Source organism: Vanessa atalanta, chromosome 18, assembly GCF_905147765.1.
Source record: "Vanessa atalanta chromosome 18, ilVanAtal1.2, whole genome shotgun sequence".
Taxonomy (NCBI): domain Eukaryota; kingdom Metazoa; phylum Arthropoda; class Insecta; order Lepidoptera; family Nymphalidae; genus Vanessa; species Vanessa atalanta.
In genome coordinates this window covers 8,861,157-8,884,572 of record NC_061888.1, presented here as the reverse complement: position 1 = coordinate 8,884,572, position 23,416 = coordinate 8,861,157, and the positions used below count along the sequence as shown (strand labels likewise).

General features: G+C 31.5%; 1 protein-coding gene across 1 annotated transcript in view; it reads right to left on the bottom strand.

The window, feature by feature from the left end:
* LOC125070945 overlaps positions 1-23,416 on the bottom strand; it is an 84,947-nt gene that overhangs the window by 45,624 nt on the left and 15,907 nt on the right. Inside the window, exon 3 of the mRNA XM_047680970.1 lies at positions 2,463-2,510. Within this exon, the coding sequence (XP_047536926.1) occupies positions 2,463-2,510 (48 nt within the window). The remainder of the gene's footprint in view (positions 1-2,462; positions 2,511-23,416) is intronic.

Sequence of the window (23,416 nt, the reverse complement as noted above, 5' to 3'; positions counted from 1 at the left end):
AATTTATAATTCGTCAGTGACAAGGAAGAAAGGTGGAAACGCCAAAATTGTACCTTTGGAAAATGAGATGAAAAGTATATATGTAAAAGATTATTTTTCTATAACATTCTCTAACGTAACGAATCCAAGTTATCGTTTGCATAGTTATGTGTCGAAGTGACATAGACTTTTTTATCACGGAAAAATCGAAGCGAAGTTGGTGAAAATACTGAGAAATATACGATTGTAACTAATTGTGGGTCAGTCACCCTAACGTAGTTACATTTGCTCACTCATCCTTTGCATCGAAATCCAGTACAAACAATAACTTGATGGTCAGTGAATATTAAGATCTAATTAACTTTGAAGTAACACGACACACTATAATATATGTGTATGTATATATACAATTCATATGACTTTAAAAAAGGAAGGATTTTCTGAAATGAGCCACCTGATGTAAGTGGTCAACAGTGCACTGTTGGGAATAGTTAATACTGATGCGCCAACCACCTTGGGAACTAAGTTTTCATGTTCCATATGCTTTTAGTTACACTAGTCAACTCATACTTTAAACGGGAACACAACAACACTAGCTATTTCTGTTTGGCGGTAGATTGTGCACAAAGCCCACCACTAAGTAAAAAGTTGTTATATTATGGTTTTCAAATAAAGATAATATATTATATTCAATTATAAAAAAACTACTATTTATATCTATGAGTACTACTCTGTACTGCGACAGTACAGTCTTCAGGTAAGTCATATAGTCTCGAGGAATTGACGTTGACACGTCCTAGATCCGTAACGTTTGTAATGGGGGTTATATGTAAATTAGGTATTCTATTTTTGAAAGAAATTAATGACAGCAACTCTGTTAAGTAAATACATCCTTCTCGGAAGAAGATATTCGTTTCTGTAATAAAAATATTTAGACATTATTTAATTTTCAAACACGTACACTTAATCATGCGCACGAGGTACTCATCACGGTGAGGAGAAGATTTTTAACTAATTCAACCATGCTGCTCCAATTCGAATGCAGACACGTGCCGCTTTCCACACGATATTTTCGTTTACCGCCGAGCATGAGATGAAATGAAATTATAAACACTAATTAAGCACATGTTAATTCAGTACTTGCCTGATTTTGAATCATCGCAGAAGGTTTCCAACGATAGAAAACAGTAAATCTTAGTCGAAGATTACGTTTGCGAAAGGTTACTATACAATTAGTGAGTTCATGTTTGATAACACACCTTGGGAATGAAACGATCGCCTCCTGGCTGTTTCTACTCATATACAATTATATATATAATTAATTTGACGTAAAAAAAAAAAAAGACCCGCTGAGTTTCTTTCGCCGGTTCTTCTCAGGTCAGGGAGTTTCCTTTTCCGAACCGGTGGTAGTGTTTAATTTGACCAGCAATAAGAAAGTGTAATACTTCTATATTGAATACAGGAATTTGAGTTTGAGTTTGAACCCGGAAAAGCACCATCGAAAACATCAAGAGAAACACTGCAGATGTAGATAGTTTTCCATATTTCTTTAAATCGTTGGAATAATTTAATCCTTCTCATCGATAGACCTGACTGAGAAGAACAGAACATATAAAACACTAAGGGAAAATAAACTTATTATTCACAAATAATTCGCTTGATTTATTCGTATCACCCTTATATTATGGAAATGAATGGAACCACGATTAGCCCATAACCTGAAGTGTACTTGATTTTATGAAGGGGAGGAAATTTGCACCTGTGGCCTTATTTTATGTGCCTCAATAAATTCGCAACGTATACATTTTACTTATAATATCATATCAATAATATCTTATTAGGAAAGCAATCATGGTATTATTATATTTATAAGACATTTTGTTTGTAAATAAACTATATTTTATTAAAGTGCATCATTAAATAAAATTTGATGACAAACATAGCATAACATTTAAATATATTTATTTTATGTAATATTTATGTGATAGGTGGCAAACGAACAGGAGACTCACCTGATTGATAGGGACTACCACCGCCCATGGACATCATCATATATTCATATATGTACATATGTAACATAAACTTATTTGAATGAGCAATATCTAAATCTAAATTATTATAATAAAATCAAAATATCCATTACCAAAGTATGTTTGCAAGCATTTTGCAAATTTGAATCAAATGTAAAGCAACCGCCGCAACTCAGAAAGATCGGCAAGAATAACCGCAGTTTCCCTTTCATGTAAATTAAATTAATCTTGTAGATTAAATAAAATTGAAATTTTGATTAAAATTAATATTAATTAAAACGCGTTGTAATCAAAATCAAATATATATTTAATCTACGAGTTCAACGACTATTAACTCACCGCTTTTTATCATATTTATAATCTTGTGATAATTATATTTATTCATAATTATTTTGACATAAGCTTTAAATGTTATCGTCGTTGACAAAATTGCATTAAAAAAATATAACTTACGTTTGTATCGTAGCATGTAGCCACCTTTGATTTGTGTTCCGCCATGCTCTGAAACAAATACATAGGTAGTTGTAATATTAAAACATTCGTCATTTAGTAATAATATTAATTTTTAAAGATATATTTCAATAAAATATACAATCTATATAGTAATCGGACATTATTATGTTATATTTTTTAATCAAAAACTGTGTTAGTGTGACAGAGTTAGTAGATTTCGTTTTATATTTATGTGATAAGGAATGCTTTATATTTCTTATTGCCAATATCTATAGGCAGCGGTGTCCACTTACAAGGTAAAAAATAATCCACTTGCCCATCAGTCTTTTTAAATGTAAGAGAGACAAAAATTGGAATGAAAAACTGCTTAAACCTATAACTAACCTAAACTGCTTATTCTTTATATTATTATTCTTTATATTTGTATTTATTTGTTAATCTATAACATATACAACGTACACTTTGTACAAATTATGGATTGAGCTGGTGATAAATTAATTAAAAATAGAACTGTTAACGAAAATCGAGTGTTCGTTTTGTTTACATAGTTTTGAAAAAGTTTAATCATAAATATCTTGAACTGTGATGGTTTAAAACTCGCAAAGTTTAAAGAGATGTCCCCAATATAAAAATATAGCATTAAATGTACTATCTATTGAAGAACACAAGAGCATTTTAAAAATAGTGCAAACATTACATTATTTGCTTTCGTAAAATATCGAACGAAGCTGAAACTGCAGTGTATCAAGTTTAGTCGCTTTATGCTTTTAAACCTAAAAGTACTACAAACTATCCAGACAAGGATAACGTTTCAGACAATTTAGACGTCGCTATTGTCCTCGAAAACTGAAATAAAGGTGTTTTGTTTTCATATAATTTCAGAAGTATTTCTGCACTGCTCATCATATATTATACTGCCATGCAGCGATACTTAGTACTGCTATCCGGTTTGAAGGCTGAGTGAGCCAAACACAGGACCAAGGGACATAGTATATCGTAACATCTTAGTTCGAAAAATTGGAGGCGCATTGGCAACGTAAGGAATGGTTAACATTTCTGACGGCGCCACATATCTATTGGCATAGAAAACTTACCATCAGTTTGCCTACTTGCTCGTCAGACTATTTTATATGAAAAAAAATGTCTCCTTGGTCAATTTCATCCATAGAATGTGATCACAGTAATTAATAGTAATTCAAGTAGTATAAACCACTCTACAGCATCTACACGACATTTACTATGATTCCTAGGACATCGACAAAGGTAGTGCCTTTATTTACACTAGCTCTTTCGAAGGCTTCATTAATATCGGTGTTTAATTTATACGAATACGTAAAGCTTACGGGTTTATTTGAACTCGCTAATCACAGAACCTACCCAGTTTTGATAAAAGTAATATTTTTTGCGTTAGATAGTCCAATTATTGAGGAAGATCTAAAAAATGCTATACATATATTATATCAACTCACAGTATATCCGTCTAAAGTGCAACTTCCTACTTAACCTATATAAAATCTTACTAAGATCAAGATATAGAGAAGTCAGAAATAGGAATATAGAAAAGGTTTGATATGGAATGCGTAGTACACGTTGAATGTGGAGGTGAAAACAATAATATCTACCAAAACATTGGGTTCTGGCGGTAAGTAACACGTGATTTGAATTGATGATTCAAATCACGTGTAAGTATTATTATTTTTGTTGTTTCCTTTTTTATTTTATTGCAGTAATTTATTATTAATTTACTAATATTAAATTATGTTAGTGGAAATAATGCAAGCAGTCTCGTATTTGTACTTTGAAAATATTCTAGCGGGAATGATTAATATTTTTGTCTTAATACTACATGTGTTTTTATTTGTTTTATATGTGTTAGTGTTTTTATTTTTTATTTTAAAGTATTTTTTTGGTGCAGATGTATATACAATGATTGGCATGTGGTTTCCAATAAATTAGCTCGTCTCTACTAGTTGACTGATTGATTTCAATTGATTCATGCAATGTTTTAGAAGATAACTTCGAATTCTATAGAAATTACAGATGTATCGCTTATGTTTAAATGATCTATCTCTTAGGCAACTCCTTTGGTTGACTTTAAATTTAGATGAAAGTTTGAAATCGCTTCGACAATAAACACATTGTTTGAATAATATTATGTAGAGTTACCGACCCTATTAAATGATTTTTCTCTTCTAAATCTTAATGATTTTTAGTATCATTAGTATTTCTGTGGGTTGGAATATTTCATGATGCAATTGTTAAATGCATTTTATGTTGCCCCCGTTGGTTAGCCTTCTTATCTTTATGGTGACAAAACTCTATGAGTTTCAAAGTAATTGTGTTTTGTAAGATTAAATGAATAAAATAAATACGTATATAATTGAGCACAAAAGCATTATTACGTTTATAAAGCTTATCTATTCTATGAAAATTTTATGCAAAATGTGTTCTATACCTACGAGTAATTAATATGCTCAGCCATGTTAAATATATTTATACATGCTCATAATTATTGGGCTTGACGACTTCGACTTATGGTCGGAAACTTGACCGGAAGATAAGTTGAACTCTGGAGCCTTTAAGAGTAGAGTGAACAGGTTTCTTTTGGATGGGCGTGTACCACCTTCGTCTTCATCTATACTTTCCATCGGGTGAGATGGAAGACAAACGCCTATTCCGTTACAACTATAAAAAAAAGCAATAAACGGTAAGCTGATAACAGTTTTAAAAGCTCTAAGCTAAACAATCTGAGCCAAATATTTTTAACCTGTTTGATTTGTCAAATACTACGTAAATTTCAGCTCAATTGCACATGTTACAAGACCCGTGTTTTCATCGAAGAGTGGAAGGGGGCGGCTAATCATATCGGCATTAATCCATCATCGTTTGCCGTGATGGATTGTATATAATACTTGGATGTTATGTTTGCTAGCTTTATTGATTAACCTGATTGTTTTGTATTTATTTAGTATACTGAGCTAAGTAAGCGTTTTGTGAGAACAGAAAAAAGGTTTTATATCTTAATTGGTTTAGCATTAAACATCGTAGATTTTAATGTTTTTATTGTGAGATATTTCTTGAAAATTGAGTAATGAGCAATCTACTCCCTTGTTTCAATACTTACTTCGTTGATTTAAATAATTATAATTATAATATATTAACTTTGGTAACGAGGCTCTTTATCCTTCTTTATTTTACTTCTATATTGTCTTTTTTAACTGTAAATTATTTCAATAAGCATCCATTTCGATCTTTCACATCCACCAGTTGTGCCAAATGATATTCGAACCATATTATCATAAGCCGTAAGTAATACGTTGTATTATATATATATATATATATATATATATGTCTGTAGTGTATCACATACTTGAGATCAATGTATGGGTAATATTTTTTATTAACACATCGTTTATTTTTATTTAAAATTATTATTGTGACTGCAGTAAAAAATAAATAAGTGCAAGTATAGATATCGGAGTAATATTCAAATTTTTCATATTAACTTGGGAGTCTTCGCTTAGGACCTACAGCCTGTACTACTCAAGACTTATCGCTGTGTTATGCAGAAACAGTTATAGTGTACAAGTATGTGTGCAAACCCAAGACAATCTTACTCTGACGGGAGAACAAACCAACACGTACGTTACGTTACGTATTCTCTGAGGAGAAGATTCATTTTTATATACATGATATTGAAATCCCGCAACGACACATTTCCGAGGTGCTATTAAAAAAGTTTTAACAGAACCCCAGGATCTTATCCGTTTACTTGGTGGTAGGGCTTTGTGCCCCTCTGGGTAGGTACCACCCACTCATCAGATATAACAGCAGTACTCAGTATTGTTGAGTTCCGGTTTGAAGGATGAATGAGCCAGTGTAACTACAGGCACAAGGGACGTAACATCTTCGTTTCCAAGGTTGGTGGCGCATCGGTGATGTAAGGAATGATTAATATTTCTTACAACGCCATTGTCTATGGGCGGTGGTGACTACTTACCATCAGGTGGCCCATTTGCTCATCCGCCTACTGAAAATATAAAAAAAGAAAAAAAAAAGTCAGTTTATAGATAGTAATAGGTCATCTATAAAGGTGACCACCACCCATAGACATGGGCACCATAATAATTTTAATCTTTCCTTACATCACTAATGCACCACCAACCTTGAGAACTCTAAGATGTCAAGTCCCTTGCGCCCGTAGTTACACTGGTACACTCACCCTTCAAATCCGAACACAACAGTACCAAAAATTGCTGTTTGGCCATAGAATATACAATGAGTGCGGTAATCTTACCATGCACCATGTCCCAGTAGGCCAAGACTATCTTAAACAAAGCCATACAATCAAGTTTTGTATTTTTATCTTACGTCAAGTTGATTTTTCTTTTCTAAAGAAATTTAATGTAATATATCTAGACTTTATACGACATTACGTTTTAGAGGATTTGATGTACCTTAAGGAGTTGAAATCTTGGAAAGTGGGTTCGTCTCGGAGGAAATCATTGGACGGCCACTTCTTATTCATACATTAAACATGATACTACTGAAGTAAGAACACTTTTCTCGTTGACATAACTACCATATTTATCAGTTGAAAATTGTTATGGATATTAAAGTTTACTTATGTTAAAACATACATAAGCAAATGAAAACAAGTCAAAGGATGGAGACGGTGACTTACAACGTAGGGGCAGGACTGATTAGGTATATAACATGTTAATTACTATATTACAAGTGAAAATTTTGCTTCCAATAAAAGTGACAGTGTAAATTTCCCACTGCTGGAGAATATTGGTGTATACCCATTTGGCAGAATTTCATTGAACCTACAGATACGAGATACGAGAACGATATTTAATTTGTATATATTTATTCGTCAAAACAATTTTATAATCAAGACTGTATAAATGTATATGTTACTATTTCGTGACGTTTTTCATAATAGTTAGGGCGCAGCTTTATTTTTATTTGGGAAGCCAGCTTGATACACAAAGTGTCTAATTCAACACTCTTACAGGCTAACTCATTATGTAACAACAAGGAAGGGACAAAGAAGACTTCTGCTCCTACTAAAGAAGAAATCAAGTACAAAAAATATATATTTATCTCTTGTTATAAAGTAAACATTATATAACAAAAAGATAATTTAAAAAAAATACATCGTAATTTTTTTTATCATTTATTTTATTATTAATATGATTTAGCTTAGTATCATTAAACATAATTGATTAGTGAATTTCTAATAGAAGCGAAATAAATATAATTTAAATATAATTACGGCCCTGACATTCCGCAACATTGCACGTCGTCGCTCACTGAACTGGCAGACTGCAGGCGGACGCCAACGTGTATACGGTTCGTTTGGGATGCCTTGTTATCAGTCGAGATCACGCGCCATGATCTGTCTCACTTTGTAACGGCACCGGTTTTTTACAAAATCATAGGCTTGCATTAATTTACCTAGACTCCTAGCTTTTTATACAAAGTTTTCCTTTTTCAACGTACGTTTGAAAAAGGTCAGGATCAACAGTTTTTCTTATAAATATGTTGACATAACATAGTATCTTTAAAAAAATATACAACAAATAACTAAGCCTATATCTGTCACGAAACTATAATTTATCATAATGTTAAAACCCACCTTCTCATTATATTCTGATATTTTTGTTGGTAAAACGAAATATATTATTTCAAAAAATGTTAAGGTATTAAAGCAATAACAAAACGGAAAAAATCCCTCTCAACCAAACGGGATAAAATTCGGCGAAACCCTGAACGGCTGGCGTCTATGCTATACATAAATTATAAATTAAACAGCTTTTTAATATAAACATCTGAAGCCAATTCAAAAGAATCCTTTATTTGCCATTTCATAAGAAACTGTAAAAAGAACATTTACTTCGTGTATTCATTTCAATGTTATTCAGGCAAAATGTTGATGATTCATTTAAATCAAGGCGATAATACTTCGCTCAATCCATTAGAGGCACGACCGCGGTGCTAACAATCAAAACAATATTCGACGGAACAATACAATGCAGTTTGTCGGATTGTTCGCGGTATTTTTCTGAGTAAACCACATTTTCACTCGTTCAAACGAAACGTCGAACTAATTGTTATAGCGATTACCCTGAAGTAATTTGGATTTCGTATTTGATACACGCGTTAAATAAATGTATATATTTTTTTAACACCAAGAATAGAACAGTACATATATGTACATATATGTGCTATAGCACCGTGTTGGTATAAAACATAAACTACTTGTATATACTAATATCATAAATATGAAAATATCTTGGTCTGTCTTTCACGGCTAAACCACTAAACCGAATTTGATAAAATTTAGAAGGAAGTACAATGGCTATTTTTTATGCTTAACAACTGACAATCGAACCCCTAAAACGCGAGTGAAGCCAATAGTCGATAACTACTTTCCAGTAATATGTATAATAGTAGTTGTCGAACGCAGCATCCCCTACTTTTCGCATCGATGCTTTCATACTTATATTATTACGAAGATGTTATGGAAATTGTAAACTGTCGAAAGATTGTGAAACTTTACATTCTGTTAAGAATCTCAGAAGATTAGAAAATCTATCCAAGTGAATTTCGGTTGAATTATAAAAACTAACGTAACCTAACTGAGACATAATAAGATTTTATACTTTTTAATGTAAATTGAATCGCAACACAATCTCGCGAGATATTATATATATATATATATATATAATCTAACAGTATTTACAATTTTACGGTGATATTTAAACATATAATGATATATTCTTTTTTTTACATTTTTACAACTCCTGTTATAACACAACAAATTGAGAATATCACGAATCATCGTCTGTAGCGCGTCAATTTTCTGTTACAGTGAAGCCCTTCATCTCGAATCCGGTATTTACTCTTACTTTTGTTTCTAATATAGTTTTATTTACTTTAAAAATGTTATTTTCTTTCAAAATATGTTTCAATGTAAAAAATTACCATTTGGCGTATTTATTGCTCATAAAATAACTGAGGACTTAACTTTTTATTACTTCTTAATGAAAATATGACCCTTATAACCGAATGCCTCGGCATCCATTCTCAAGAAAGAGAAGCTAACTGCACTGGACTTGTTATATTGTACAAGTATAAGCGTGCATTCATAATATTTCTTCTTTTCTCATAATCCGATGGGAGAAATAGATGACAATACAAAAAGTTTATGCATAGGGCTTACAGCTTTATTTATTTATTATTTAACACTTTTTTGTACACCACAAGCACAATTACAAAATATACAAACTAATAAACTAATGGTGAAACAAAAGGCGGCCTTATGGCTTATTAGCCATTTCTTCCAGACTACCTTGGGTTAGAGGATTGTGTTTGGAAGACAGTATAGGGTGGTGCAATTTAAAATACTCTTAAAATAAATACAACCTAAACACATACAAAAATAAATAACAGTAATAAATATTCAATAATATGCATACGTACATATATCAATAAATACATACATACATACATACTTACATTCATACAAACAAATACATATAAATACATACATACATACATACATACATACATACATAACTGTTATAATGATTCTTTTACTGTCAAATCGATTAAATTATGGAATGCGCTCCCACATGACATTAGGATGTCACAGTCCTTAAATATATTTAAAAGTCGAGTCAAACATCATTATATGTCTTCGTAACTACTCCTTTTTTATATTTATATGTGTGCATGTAGGTAGGTATGTATGTATATATGTATTTATGTAGATATATATGTATGTGTGTATATATGTATATATATACGTGTATGTATGTACAGGTATTTGCATGTATGTTTATTTTACGTTTTCTCTATATGTAATTTTATATTAAATCCATTGTATATGTATGCATCATAATATAATATGCACTACCCTCTTTACGTTATATATTGTCCTCATCTGTTGGGTTGCCTGTAAGAGATCGCTTTTAGTGATAAGGCCGCCCTTGCCTTCAACTTTCCTTAATTAACCATTTTACCATGTACTGTTATTTTTTTTTTTTTATGATATTGAGTGCAATAAAGTTTTTATCTATCTATCTATCTACATACATACATACATACATACATACATACATACATACATATATACATACATACAAAGCTTTACCTAGGTCATGGATAAAAAAGTGACTAAAAAAAATACCTAATAATTAATTATTAATCTGTTGTTGTCTGAGATCAACATTATCATCGCCAACTACTATCTAAACCAAAGAGGCAGTTAAGGCTACCTATAAAAGAAATACCAAGAGAAAAAGAATAGCTGCAATAGTTTTATTACATATACTTCGAGAACTTTCTGTAATAAAATACTATTTTAGCCGTTTTCAATAAAGGAAGGTTATCAATTTCGCGTTGTTTTTGTGTGTTGGTCCGCGATATTTTCGCCAAATTTGAAACGATATTATTTGTTTTTTGTTTTTTTTATTGAATAGTTTATTGAGTGTTTGATTTCAGGAAGTCAATTTGAACAACGAATCCTGTTCTCAATAATGGCAAATTTTTTAACTTGTTTTTCTTTTTGTTAAGTCTTATACTGCTAGCTTTAATTAATTACGTCATTATGTATGCTTGATACTGTTTCCTGTTTCCCGATATTCCTATTAACGAATTAACTTCACTTTCATTACGCGAATTCGTGTTGAACTTTGACATCTAGCGAGGCGGCTATTTTTATTAAGCAATTATTTTAGTACTAGCATCTAGACGTCAAAGTTCTTAACACATTACAAAGAATGTAAATATTATGAACGATCTTAGAATATTCATTAATTAATTCTTAGAGTATTCTATTTATCATACATTTTCAATATTTCCTTATTAAGTTCATTAATTCGATATGGTTCACTGTTTATACCAAATGAATTTGAGCCGAGGATTGTTGGTTCAAATATGGATAAGCACTACTGAATTTCCACGTGCTTAATTTGTGTTTATAATGATTATTATTGTGCTTCGGGAAAATATCTTACATGAAATCTGTGTGTATGACACACCGCATTATCTTTGTAGCATGTCACGGATTTGCATTGGGTTCCTGAAGCCATCTTACAACTGACTTATAATGCCTATGTATAGCCACTAATGTCAACATTATCTACAATACAAAATGCTTATTAGAATATATACATGTATAGTATCATTCATCGGCCGCCATTTTTCAATTTCCATTCTTTACTTAGCATTTCTTCAAAAGTAAGATCAAATTATTTTTACTTGGTGGTAGGGCTTTGTTCATGCCCGTCTAGGTATGTACCACCCACTCATCAGATATTTTACCGCCAAACATCAATACACAGTATTATTGTGTTCCGGTTTTAAGGATGAGTGAGCCAGTGTAACTATAGGCATAAGGGACATAACATCGTAATTCCCAAACTTGGTGGCGCATTCTCAATGTAAGGAATGGTAAAGCGCCATTGTCTATGGGTGGTGGTGACCACTTACCACCAGGTGGCCCATTTGCGCGTCCGCCTACCTATATCATAAAAAAGTCTCTTATTTTCAATGATCTATTAAAACCTATTATTTCGTGTAAATTATCAATGAATATTTTTTGACAGTAACAAAATGCCAGTCGATTTAAGTAATAAAGATTGATCAGAAAAGATTGAACATTAAAATATGTAAGATTTTTTAGCTTTCAACGTCCAGTTTCAAGGTAAATACAAGTATATTTACCTAAAACGTTTCCATTGGAATCGCTCAAGGTGTCGGCGGAGCGAGACAGCTGTCCCGTTATTGGTTTTATGGTAATGCCTATTGCCTTAGAGAGGTCTAGTGTTGCCGGTTAGTCCGATTTTTTAAAGACGTCCCGATTTTCATGCATTTACATTTACATACTTAAACGCTTAAGATTTCCACAAACCGCTAATAGCAAGTCAAATTAAAAAAAAAAGTAAAGCTATTTTTTTGTATTATTAATTACAAAATTACAATAAATTATTTCAACTTAGATAAAGTTAAATATACCGAGAGGTCAAAACAAAGTAACAATGTTAATGTTTGGTACCCACGGTTGGGTAAAAACCTCATTTCCCTCTTTTAGAGCAGCTTTGGAGCTTACTCTACAACGATGCTCAAAGGTAATTGATACATACTAGGTGGTAGGGTTTGTCCAAGTCTGTCTGGGTCGGTACCACCCACTCATCAGATATTCTACCGCCAAACAGCAGTACTCAGTATTGTTTCGTTCCCGTTTGAAAGGTTAGCGCCACTATAACTACAGACACAATGGACAGAACATCTAAGTTCCCAAAGTTGGTGGCGCATTTCGTTAATATTTTTTACAGCGCCATTGTCTGTGGGGGACGGTGACCATTTACCATCAGGTGACCCATTTGCTCGCCTGCCAACCGAAAACATAAAAAAAATACACGTGGCAGATTCACATCTCAGAGAATTAATCCTATGATGCTTGTACATCAGTTTCACGACTTGTAACCACTGGGCCATCACGGGTCTTAGTTTAGTTCATAATAGTTGGGCAATAATTATTATGTATACTAGTAGGTCGCCCACGAAACTTTGCGTCTGTTCAACAGATTTTTAGGAATTCCGGTCAATAACTTTTTTCCGCTCTCCAAAATTAATTATTTCTTAAATCGGAATTATTTAGTAAATTGCAATCAAGAATCCTCTTTAATATTCTGCATATCTACGGCTGGAACTCTTCAAAATAAGACCATTACCGATCTTCTGTGCAGCTATCGTCCCATAATCACTGGGACATAAATCGGCGCACGCTATTATACGATCGATTATAAATTTAATTTCGTAGAATTTATTAATGTAAAATTTTGGAATGTACATTCTACTGAGTTCCTCTTCTACATAAATAAATACTTCAGACCTGAGAAGAACCCTCAAAAGAAAAACAGCTCGATTATATCTATGTAATTCTTACGAAACTTTCTACTTTCAAGGAAGCAAAGTCTACTGGAGTCTACTGAACCGAAAACGAGTTCCCGGATTAATGAAGTCGATATCGTCTCAGGACAATGGCGGTATTCAACGCTATCGTCACAAGCCACGATGCTGAGTTACGGGTTATTGAAAATTGAACATGAATATACTCCCCATTTTTTGATTAACATAAACCGAGAACCTCAGAATCTGCAGCCATATATCTATCCACTATACCAAAGAGGCTGTTATATAAACCATTAAATTATTAGTTTTTATATTGATTCGGTTACCTATAAAAGTAATGCTCAATATTATTACGGATCATTCGATTGTGAACTACCGTAGAGTAAGGATCAGCTGGTGTAATGACTTATATATACATATATAAAATTATATTGAATGTAGTTTCATTGTTAGTATCGTAAACAGAATACGAGATCGACGATCGAGTATCTTTTCCCAATTAACAATAAACCGTTGTACTATCCTATAGTATATATATTAGAAAACCATATGAGTCGCTTTACCATATAAATATAATTAGAAATACAATGGTAAAAATATCATCTACTAATTGCAAGCATAATTGTTTAATTATTTTGATTCAAATTTACAATATAATTTAACACAGCAATTTATTACGCTTAAACTAGAAGCTGGAAATTAAATAAGCGGATAGACGTGGGAAGAACCGACGAAAGAAGTTTATTTAATTAATAAAAACTCAAATACCATAAATATAAGCATAAATCATGTATGAACACATCAGTATTATGAATACTTCTTTGTGTTCACCTGGATAGGTATCATACACTCAACATATATTCTACCGCCAAACATCGATACACACTATTGTTGTGTTGCGGTTTGAAGGGTGACTGGGCTAGTTTAACTAAAGGCATAACAATAACATTATAACTCTCAAGGAATGGTTAATATCTCTTACAGTACCAATGACCACTACCGGTAGTGACCACATATATTCAGACAGCGCTTTTGACATTTCGCCTACCTACCTATGATATTCCTATAAACTTTAGAAGTTTATACCTTAATGGAAATAAGTACTTTTTACGTGTATGCGAAAATTTTCTTTAAACAAAAATATGACACCGTATTGTAATATCGCTTCAAAGAAGACATAATAGTACTTGAGACTGGAATGCAACTCGACGCTTGAACAATGACCTATCCCTTTTCTTCGCTATGCCTTTAGAAAAGGATATATTAACATCAAAGATGGCGCTCGGCTAAGAGATTTTCGATAAAGGCACTTTCCCACTTGTAATAGTAGATCGATATCTCAATGGGTTTCTTCAAAGGGATTCATTGTAATCGCTTTCGTAACATTTTTATGTACCTAAAAGTATTGTTTTAAATAAATATAACTTGAGTAATTGCAATCATCATTTGTTTTATTTGTCGCTGTTTGACTGAAGGGCAGTGATTTATTTTTATAACATTTTTCACATCAAAATGCCTTCTTTATTATTGAGTCAAGGGTTTGGAGCTTATTCCACCGAGCTACTCCAATGCGGGTTGATAAATAAATGTGTCAGAATTTCAATTAAGGTATGCAGGTTTCCTCACTAATTTTCTTTTCCTGTCTAGCAAGAGGTGAATCATAGTCACAGCTTAAGTGCGTACAAATCCTTTCTTTACTAACAATTTTAACACTGTTTGTTGGCAGACCTTATTACAAAAAAAAAAAAAAAACAAATAAAAACCGCTCATGCTCGTGCTATCTACGATCTCTTTAATCTCTTCTTCATAATGTTCCAGTTAGTTTCCTTTAATTTTATATATATTTTCCAATAAGTTCAAAACTGGAAATTATTTGAAATTGTCGTTTCGATAACAGTTGACCTGTTTCTTGATTTCCTTCGCCTTCTTTTCGTAACAATCACGTGTCGTATCGTATATGTAGTCGAAACAATTCCGAGAGTACAAAGGGTGAGATATAAACCTAAAAATTTGGCCGAATATATTTCATGATATTTATCAACGAAGGCTTTACGTGTTTAATACCTGGATTTTTATCGAAAATTACAAGTTTAATTTTCATGTTTCGAACTTGTGTGGTTAATTTAAATCGTGCTCGTACGTGAAGAACAACATCGTAAGGAAATCTATATCAGTTAGATAAAAATATTCCCCGGTTCGAAGCACCAAGCAGGAGGCCTTAACCCAGAACCCAGGGTTGTTTTTATTAAAAGAAAATCTATACAAATGTTTTTTTTTAACATACAATAATAAAATGTTTCATACTCCTTATTTAGATTCTTACCTCGTAAGTATTTATACTTGGAACGATTCAATTAAATTCGTTCTAAGGACGTAATTTCTGCTTCCGTTAACGAGTCCCAATTATTTTTCCCGGTTGAACTTTGACATGATTCACTGAACACGATCTTGATCACTGAAACCGACTAACACGTGTTCTGTATTTGTTTTCAGTACGTACTCGTAGGTGATCGATATATATATATATATATATATATATTATACTAGCAAAACGGTGAGTATAGATGTTGTCAGCCCTGTATAATTTACTAAAACCCTCTCCAAAATACACTGCATTCTCTGGTCAGTTCATAAGGTTTATGTATATTGGTTTAGTATAATAAATAATAAATAAATAAATATTGGACGACATCACATACATTACTCTGATTCCAATGTAAGTAGCTAACTTGTGTTATGGAAAATCAGAAGTAACGACGGTACCACAAACACTCAGACCCGTCCTGGGTCAACATAGAAAATTAATGAACTTTTTCTACATCGTCTCGGCCGGGAATCGAACCCGGGACCTCAGAGTGTCGTACCCATGAAAACCGGTGTACACACTACTCGACCACGGAGGTTGTCAAGTATCTTTTCATTTACTGACCACAAAAAAGTGTTCTCATTTATTAATAAAGATCTAAGCCTACAGTTACTCTGGCTTACGCACCCTTCAAACTGAAACACAAAAATACTGAGTATTGCAGTTTGGCGATTGAAATATTAGATGTGTGTATCATACCTAGCTAAAAGGGCTTGTCCAAAGCCCTACCACCAAATAAATGTTGTCGTATTTTATTAAATAAAAATATTTTTCCATTCGTACATGGATATTGTTTGTAAATCTCATCTTTATATATTATAACAGAGATTCAATTTACGTCGACGTGCCGGATCGGATAGAGAAGATTGTGACTAGATTATGAATACTTTTGATGGAACACGTTTAGGAAGTACAGATAACAATTAGATGAAGATTAATTCAAGAACTGTAATTCAAAATAAATAATTACTTTTTGTTTAATCTTCAAAATGAAAACATCGCAAAATATCTTATAAAATTAAAATAAGATAAAATTTTCATTGGCGTATTTTAAATACTATATTAAATAATAATTGTATGTTTCTACTAGAATAGTAGAGCTCAGTAAGATGTAAGTTAAAAACTCACCGCAAAACAGAAGGTGTTATAAGATATTTAATACAATCATCTCAGTATTTAAATAAAATATCAATGCAAGTCGGCCTTCAACAATTCACGAGTGAAATATATTAAATTACCTCTTAAAGAATAACACTGGCGATCCTTCTAACAAAAATCTTATTGCAACGTTGAATAAAGTATACTGTACAATATAACCTAACTATATCAAAACCCGGCTTTTCTAAGGTAAAATAAATAGAACTAAACAAATAAGGTTTATTATTTATTTTTTATATAACATATAACTCTTTCATAAACGTTGTTGTTATCAAACATCTATAACATTACCCGTAAACGTCAAACATGGCCGCTGTTGATCTGTCATGTGTCATGAATTTAATATCGAAATATCTTGATTATACGAATTTTGTGGATGTACGTCGTCGACTAAAAAATCATTATTTTTAACGATTTATAATTGGACGTAGTTTTCGTAAAAAGAATCCAACTCACAAAATTTTACCTTTGAGTTCTTCAAGTTTAAAGTTTTACCTGTATTTGCTCATAGTCTTTGTATTTTTTGCTTCCTGGAGAAATATTTGAATAAATATGTCATATTTCATACAAATAAGTTTAATTAAGCTCGGTTTTATATTTCTTGAGATATTAAAATAAATGTATGTTGGGATCTTTTTTGATAAAAACCATTTTCAATAAGAACAAGTCTATATTTAATTCAGCAAAAACGTATCCAATCCAATGTAATAAGTAATTTATTTAAAAAAATAACTAGTAATTTTAGTTTTATTTGTTTATTAGTATCAAAATATTAATTTGCTTACGCATTTTCTACCTTATAAGTAGTAATTTATAACATTTCTTAAGTGAGTAACTTATGACCACACTGGCTGTTGTCAGCGGCTTTGCTCGCGTGGAAATTAATTATATTACAGAGTAATTTACAATATTACGTTAATTTAAGACCTCTTTGGATACAACATTTGTGGTTCGACTTGCTCGTAGAGCTCACTCTCGAACGGGCTATTTAGAACAGTCTTCTCTTAGGTCTACTCCGGCCATTTTAAAGATTTGACCTTTAGAATATCCAGAAACGCTTAAATATATATCTACTCATTTCTAATCATTCAATCAGTATCCCAAAAATAAAATTTCATGTTTCTAACTTCAAATATGACGGACTTCCAGCCTATATACAAAATGGCAACCCCTATTTCACCTCTTAGGGCTAGAATGTCCAGAAACACTTAAATACAAATGTACTTAATTTTAATCAATATCCCAAAAAATAAGTTTCATGTTTCTAACTTATTAAATGACGGATTTTCATGCAAACTTTCAATCCATTATTTTAGCTAAACATACACATAATTTACAACGATTATACACAAGAAAATAATTAAATTCAAGGAATACAGTGTATGTAGCAAGGGGTTCATCTCAGTATATGCTGTGCTAATGCACAACACTGATTTTCCATCCTTAGTGGGTGTCAACTCAATAAAAGGATCCTACTCACCAAATTTCATGGCCCTATCTTTAATAGCTCGGCGATGATTAATCAGTCAGTCAGGACATGTCATTTCATATTCATACATATATAGATTGTCGCTTTCTTTGCTAATATTATTGTCTAATTATTGTGGATAGGTTTCGATCGGATCTATCGAAAACCTGCACGAAATTTTTATGAATTCAGATAATGCTCAAAATAATCAAAAAATTAATAATCCGCCCTAAACTTTAGCAGTATTATATATTCGTTGACTTTAACACCCTTGGGAGTGCTATTTGCTTTATCCACACTGGATACACATTAAGTTATCTCGGCCACACAGAAGTTGAGTATTCGAATCCCGGCACGAAACTTTTGTTTACCTAACACATAATGACTAGCACTAACCGTCATTCGTTCGCGTATTTAAAAAAAAATATTCGTTTGTTTTCATTTCGATATATTTGTATGATTTCAAAATTAATGTTCTCAAAATAATGGAATTTTAAACAATAGAATAAAAGTAAAAATTTAAGGCAGCTCTCCCTAAAATATAATTTTCGCAAAATTTTTTGTTAAGTGCGGCATTACATACGGTTAAAAATTTCAAGCCTCTATGGCTTATACTTTAATATGCACCTTGGCAGTCAGTCAGTCAGACATCATGACATTGCTCTTTAAGTATTTAGATTAAATTGACTGTTTTGAATGGGTAACTTTTTTCTTATGTGTTTGTATATTATCTTATCTGACATGCAATTACCTCTTGGACTATATGTTCTTTATTTTCCACGCAGTTCAATTGCTCTTTTGTGAATGGAAGTGAATACTAATACAGGATCTTCTTAAAAAAAAAATAAACATTATATGGCAGAAGTTGATTCGACAACTTGACTATTAAATACACGAGGACGGCATAATTATCATCCAAACTTTTGTTGCGGGTGACACTGAGATATGAATAGCAAAGGAGTGTCTTAATACAACAGTGTTTATCATGAGAATAAGATTTTTGTATGTTAGTTTCGGAAATAAACATAATAAAAAATATAAAGATAGTTATAAAGTTAGATTTGTAGTCGAAAGTGAAAGTCATCATCTATATCAATATTAGTCGTCGCCCTCAGCTTCGCTCGCGTTATAGGGTTTAGTAATCGGGTGTTAGACATTAAAAGTAACCTATGTCCGCATGTAGTTGCGAGTTCAAGCTTGCTTACTAAATTTCATGTAATTGGGTTCAATGATTTAGCCATGAAAGCAACGGAGAGACAGACAGACAGGAAGAGTTTCATTGTGGAAAAACGTTTAAACAGAAGTATAGATACGAGTATAAGCGTTACCCATATACTTATTTTTGATTGTTATAAATATACCAGTAGTTCGACGAGAAACAAAGCGGTATATACATTTCTTTCTTGAATTGTCACCCTAACGAAAAGACCGAACTGTGCGAGTAATGGATGTAAGTAAGAGGTTTATGTCAATGGATCCGAAAGTGAATTGGTGAGACGTTCGTATCGATCGGGCTTAGTTTTATGAATGGCGCTCCCCTCGCCCTTTAAACACTCGGGTGGTGCTGGAGGTACCTCAATTGCTATTCAGCTACTTTGGATGATTACCTCATAAAACTCACGAGCGTACATTTTATTTATTGCCTACTTAATCGCCAAGTTTTAGGTAAAATATATTACATTTAATTTATAATCTTTTGAGATTATTAAGCTCTCTCTCTTAATATATTAATTTATAGGTTTTTTAAAACCAAATTTTGATGAACATCTGATTAATCGTTTTTCCTCTTATAGAATACAGATATATTCTTCTAATTGTTTCAATATTTATTAACTTATATGTAATTATTAAATGTATACAATTACCTGACTTGTCGAATTAATAAGAAAATGTAAGTTTTCAAATATTTTTGTTATTATTGGATCTTTAATTTTATATTTATATTATTTAGTAAACCTAATAACTTTTCAGTTTATATATAATAAATAATTTGGAAACGCTTCATCTACTCTGGAGACAGTACTGCTTCTGCATAAGTTAGCTATTTATAGTTAGTGCAGTAAATGTTTTGTGTAAAAGATGTGTAATAAAAAAATGGTAAATCACAATTTTATTTGTTGGAACATTATTGTATCTTAATATATGATTACCATACAAGCCATTCTATAAATTAGAGTTTTTTTTTAGTTGGCTTTGATTAGTGCCGTGAGGGCACAGCTTATTTCGCCAATGTCACGTGCGAAAATTATAGTTAGTAAGGATTACATTTACGCGAGGTTATCCGGGTAAACTAATTTTGATAAAGTCTTGCCAGGTAATGTGATCGCTTTTACGATGTAAAGTTCTCGAATATTCGCGGCTAAAGCTATACCGTATAATGTTTTGTAGTCGTATATTGTGTTTAGCTTCTTTTAATTAATTTATTCAGGTATTTGTATTTCTTGATTATATTACTCTACTTGTTGATTCAACAAGGAAATAATTTCCTTACTTAACTTTATAAGTAAAGCATGATAAGTTTAATTTAGTTATTCAAAGTGCTTATTTATAGTCATAGAATTATATGACATGTTGATTTTTTAATACATTACTAGTAAATTATAACTGAAATATATACACATGAAAGTTGTATTGGCATTGGTGAGACGGAAACTTGGTGTTGCTATACAAAAAAAAATTATAACTTTCATAATTCTCGGCCCCTATAAAAATATATTTGGACGTAACATAAAATATTGTCAACAAGAAAGATTTAAAAATAAAATAAAAGACGAAATCATTGAATATTTTTCTGCACCAAATGCCAATTTATGCAAATAACTCTCCAATTTGTTTATATGTCGTCTGTATTCTAATACTATTTTTACAAAACGATTTTTCACGTGTACGAGCAAATAGAACGTTCCCGAACTGGTACATTTCCATTTTAAATATTAAAATTGATTTCAGGAAACAGTCATGGATATGGAGATCAGTGATAAAACTCGAAACCACTGTATATATTGATACGGTCTTTCAGTCCACTTTACTGCTAAAAGAATTCGAAATAAAACGGATAATAAAAGGAAGCATCACTAAGATGATAAACGAGAAACTTGTCGTTAAAGTGGCAATTTCTCAAATTAAATTACGTATGAAGGACATCTTACTTAACGAAACTAAATATTAAGGGAGGTCATCATTTTTCAATGTCTCGTTTGTCCCGTACTTAATAAGGGTGTATATTTCGAGGTCGGAGGTTGAAAGCAAATCGGGGCAGTAAGTTGATTTTTATTTTCAAATTAGGTCTTTACTGCGATTACGTCTGCGTATACAAAAGTTGCACTTTCATACTAAATTCTGTCCCCCATTTAATCCTCTTTAGTGATTATTTGAGATAAAAACTACTTTATGTCCTTTCCCGCTACTTAAACTATTTCAATAGCAATTTTTATCGATATTTGTAAAATATTTAATTTGTTGGTTTCTCATCGTCGTTACTTTTAAAATATTTGTCCAAATTAAGTAGTTTGAAAGACAACGTTTATCTACGTTAAACAAGCGAATTTTATTAAAATAAATAAGTACTTGTTTTAATAAGGATCAATTGTTTATTGCAAAATTTGCATTGGAAAATAATATAGTGCCAAATTTTATTGTGTTTATAGTTCACTATGTTTTCAAAAACGGCTTAGACATAAGGCATAGATTGATTCTATTCAAGTAAAACATTTCCACGATACATTATATTCGTGTAACTTTTATAGTTTTTGCAACGGTCGCCAAAATACCTCGCAGATGACAAAGTTTTCCGACTTACTTAACACTTAATGTTATATTTTGGCCAACTTACACGATATCTTTATAAATGATATCTTTTGTGTTATTCTGATGTATAAGCTATATTATGGTAAGGTTTCAATAAAATCCATTCAGTAGTTTTTGCGTGAAAGAGTAAACAAATATCCACGAACTCGCAATACGGATTTTGAAAAACATCACTTTGATGTTATGAAATAACGTCATTGGTCTCTCTTAATAGAAAAATAAAAAAAACATTAAGGGGACTACATGAGCTAAATGCAAGTTTTATAATGCAAAAAAGTATATGATCCAATGCAGTAAACCAAATGAAAAAAATATATGATAATCTTCAGGATACATGCTAAGTATTTGTTATTTTGAAAACATGATGTAATTAATTTGGTACGATAGAAAAAAATCACAAAGTTACCTCTAAAAAGATCTTTTAATCAATAATAACTATACTTATATACGTTCCATAATTCTGGTTTTTTGTCAGATTATTCTACAAGCAATATACTATTTAACCTGGGTGTCACTTTTTTAGTAAAATCAATAGATTTTTTTTAAATCCGATATTCTTATTTTCGAACAAAATGCGTACGCATGTGTGCGTAAACGCCGTGTACAGACAATGCCGGCCGAGGCCTGATGCTATATAGACGTGTCGATCTTTTCGCCGCATCATTCATTACGTTACGAGATATTTTTTTGTAATTTTAATTGTAAATTCATTGTTTCATGTTTTCTTATAATAAATTTTATTCTTTCTTGTAAATAAATATATTAAGTTAAAATAGTGTAGTAGTAATTAGGCATTTGTTTTTTTATTATATTATTTGTTATAAATTTTAATTGTGTAAATATGGGAAATAAAGTGAAACGCGTGAGGAAAACTAAAAAACGTTTATATAAATCAAGCGCCGAACATACATATGAACGATATTAAAAGGTAAGAGTATTTAATTAGTAAACACATTTTTTTTTTTTATAAATTATGAATATTGAAAACATCTATTAGAAAAATGTGCAATCAGTTCGCATATAATCAGATTTTTCGAGCCATTCTTAATAATTACGATAGAGTATTTGGTCAAAGGAAGGAAAACATCAACTGACTTTCATGGGGATCAAGTGACTACATTCGATCCCCATGAACTCGAAGCATTTTTTTTTTCATTATAACTACTATGACATATTAAGATACATATTTTTTAAATACATAATTTTATAATTAATAAAAATGTAATT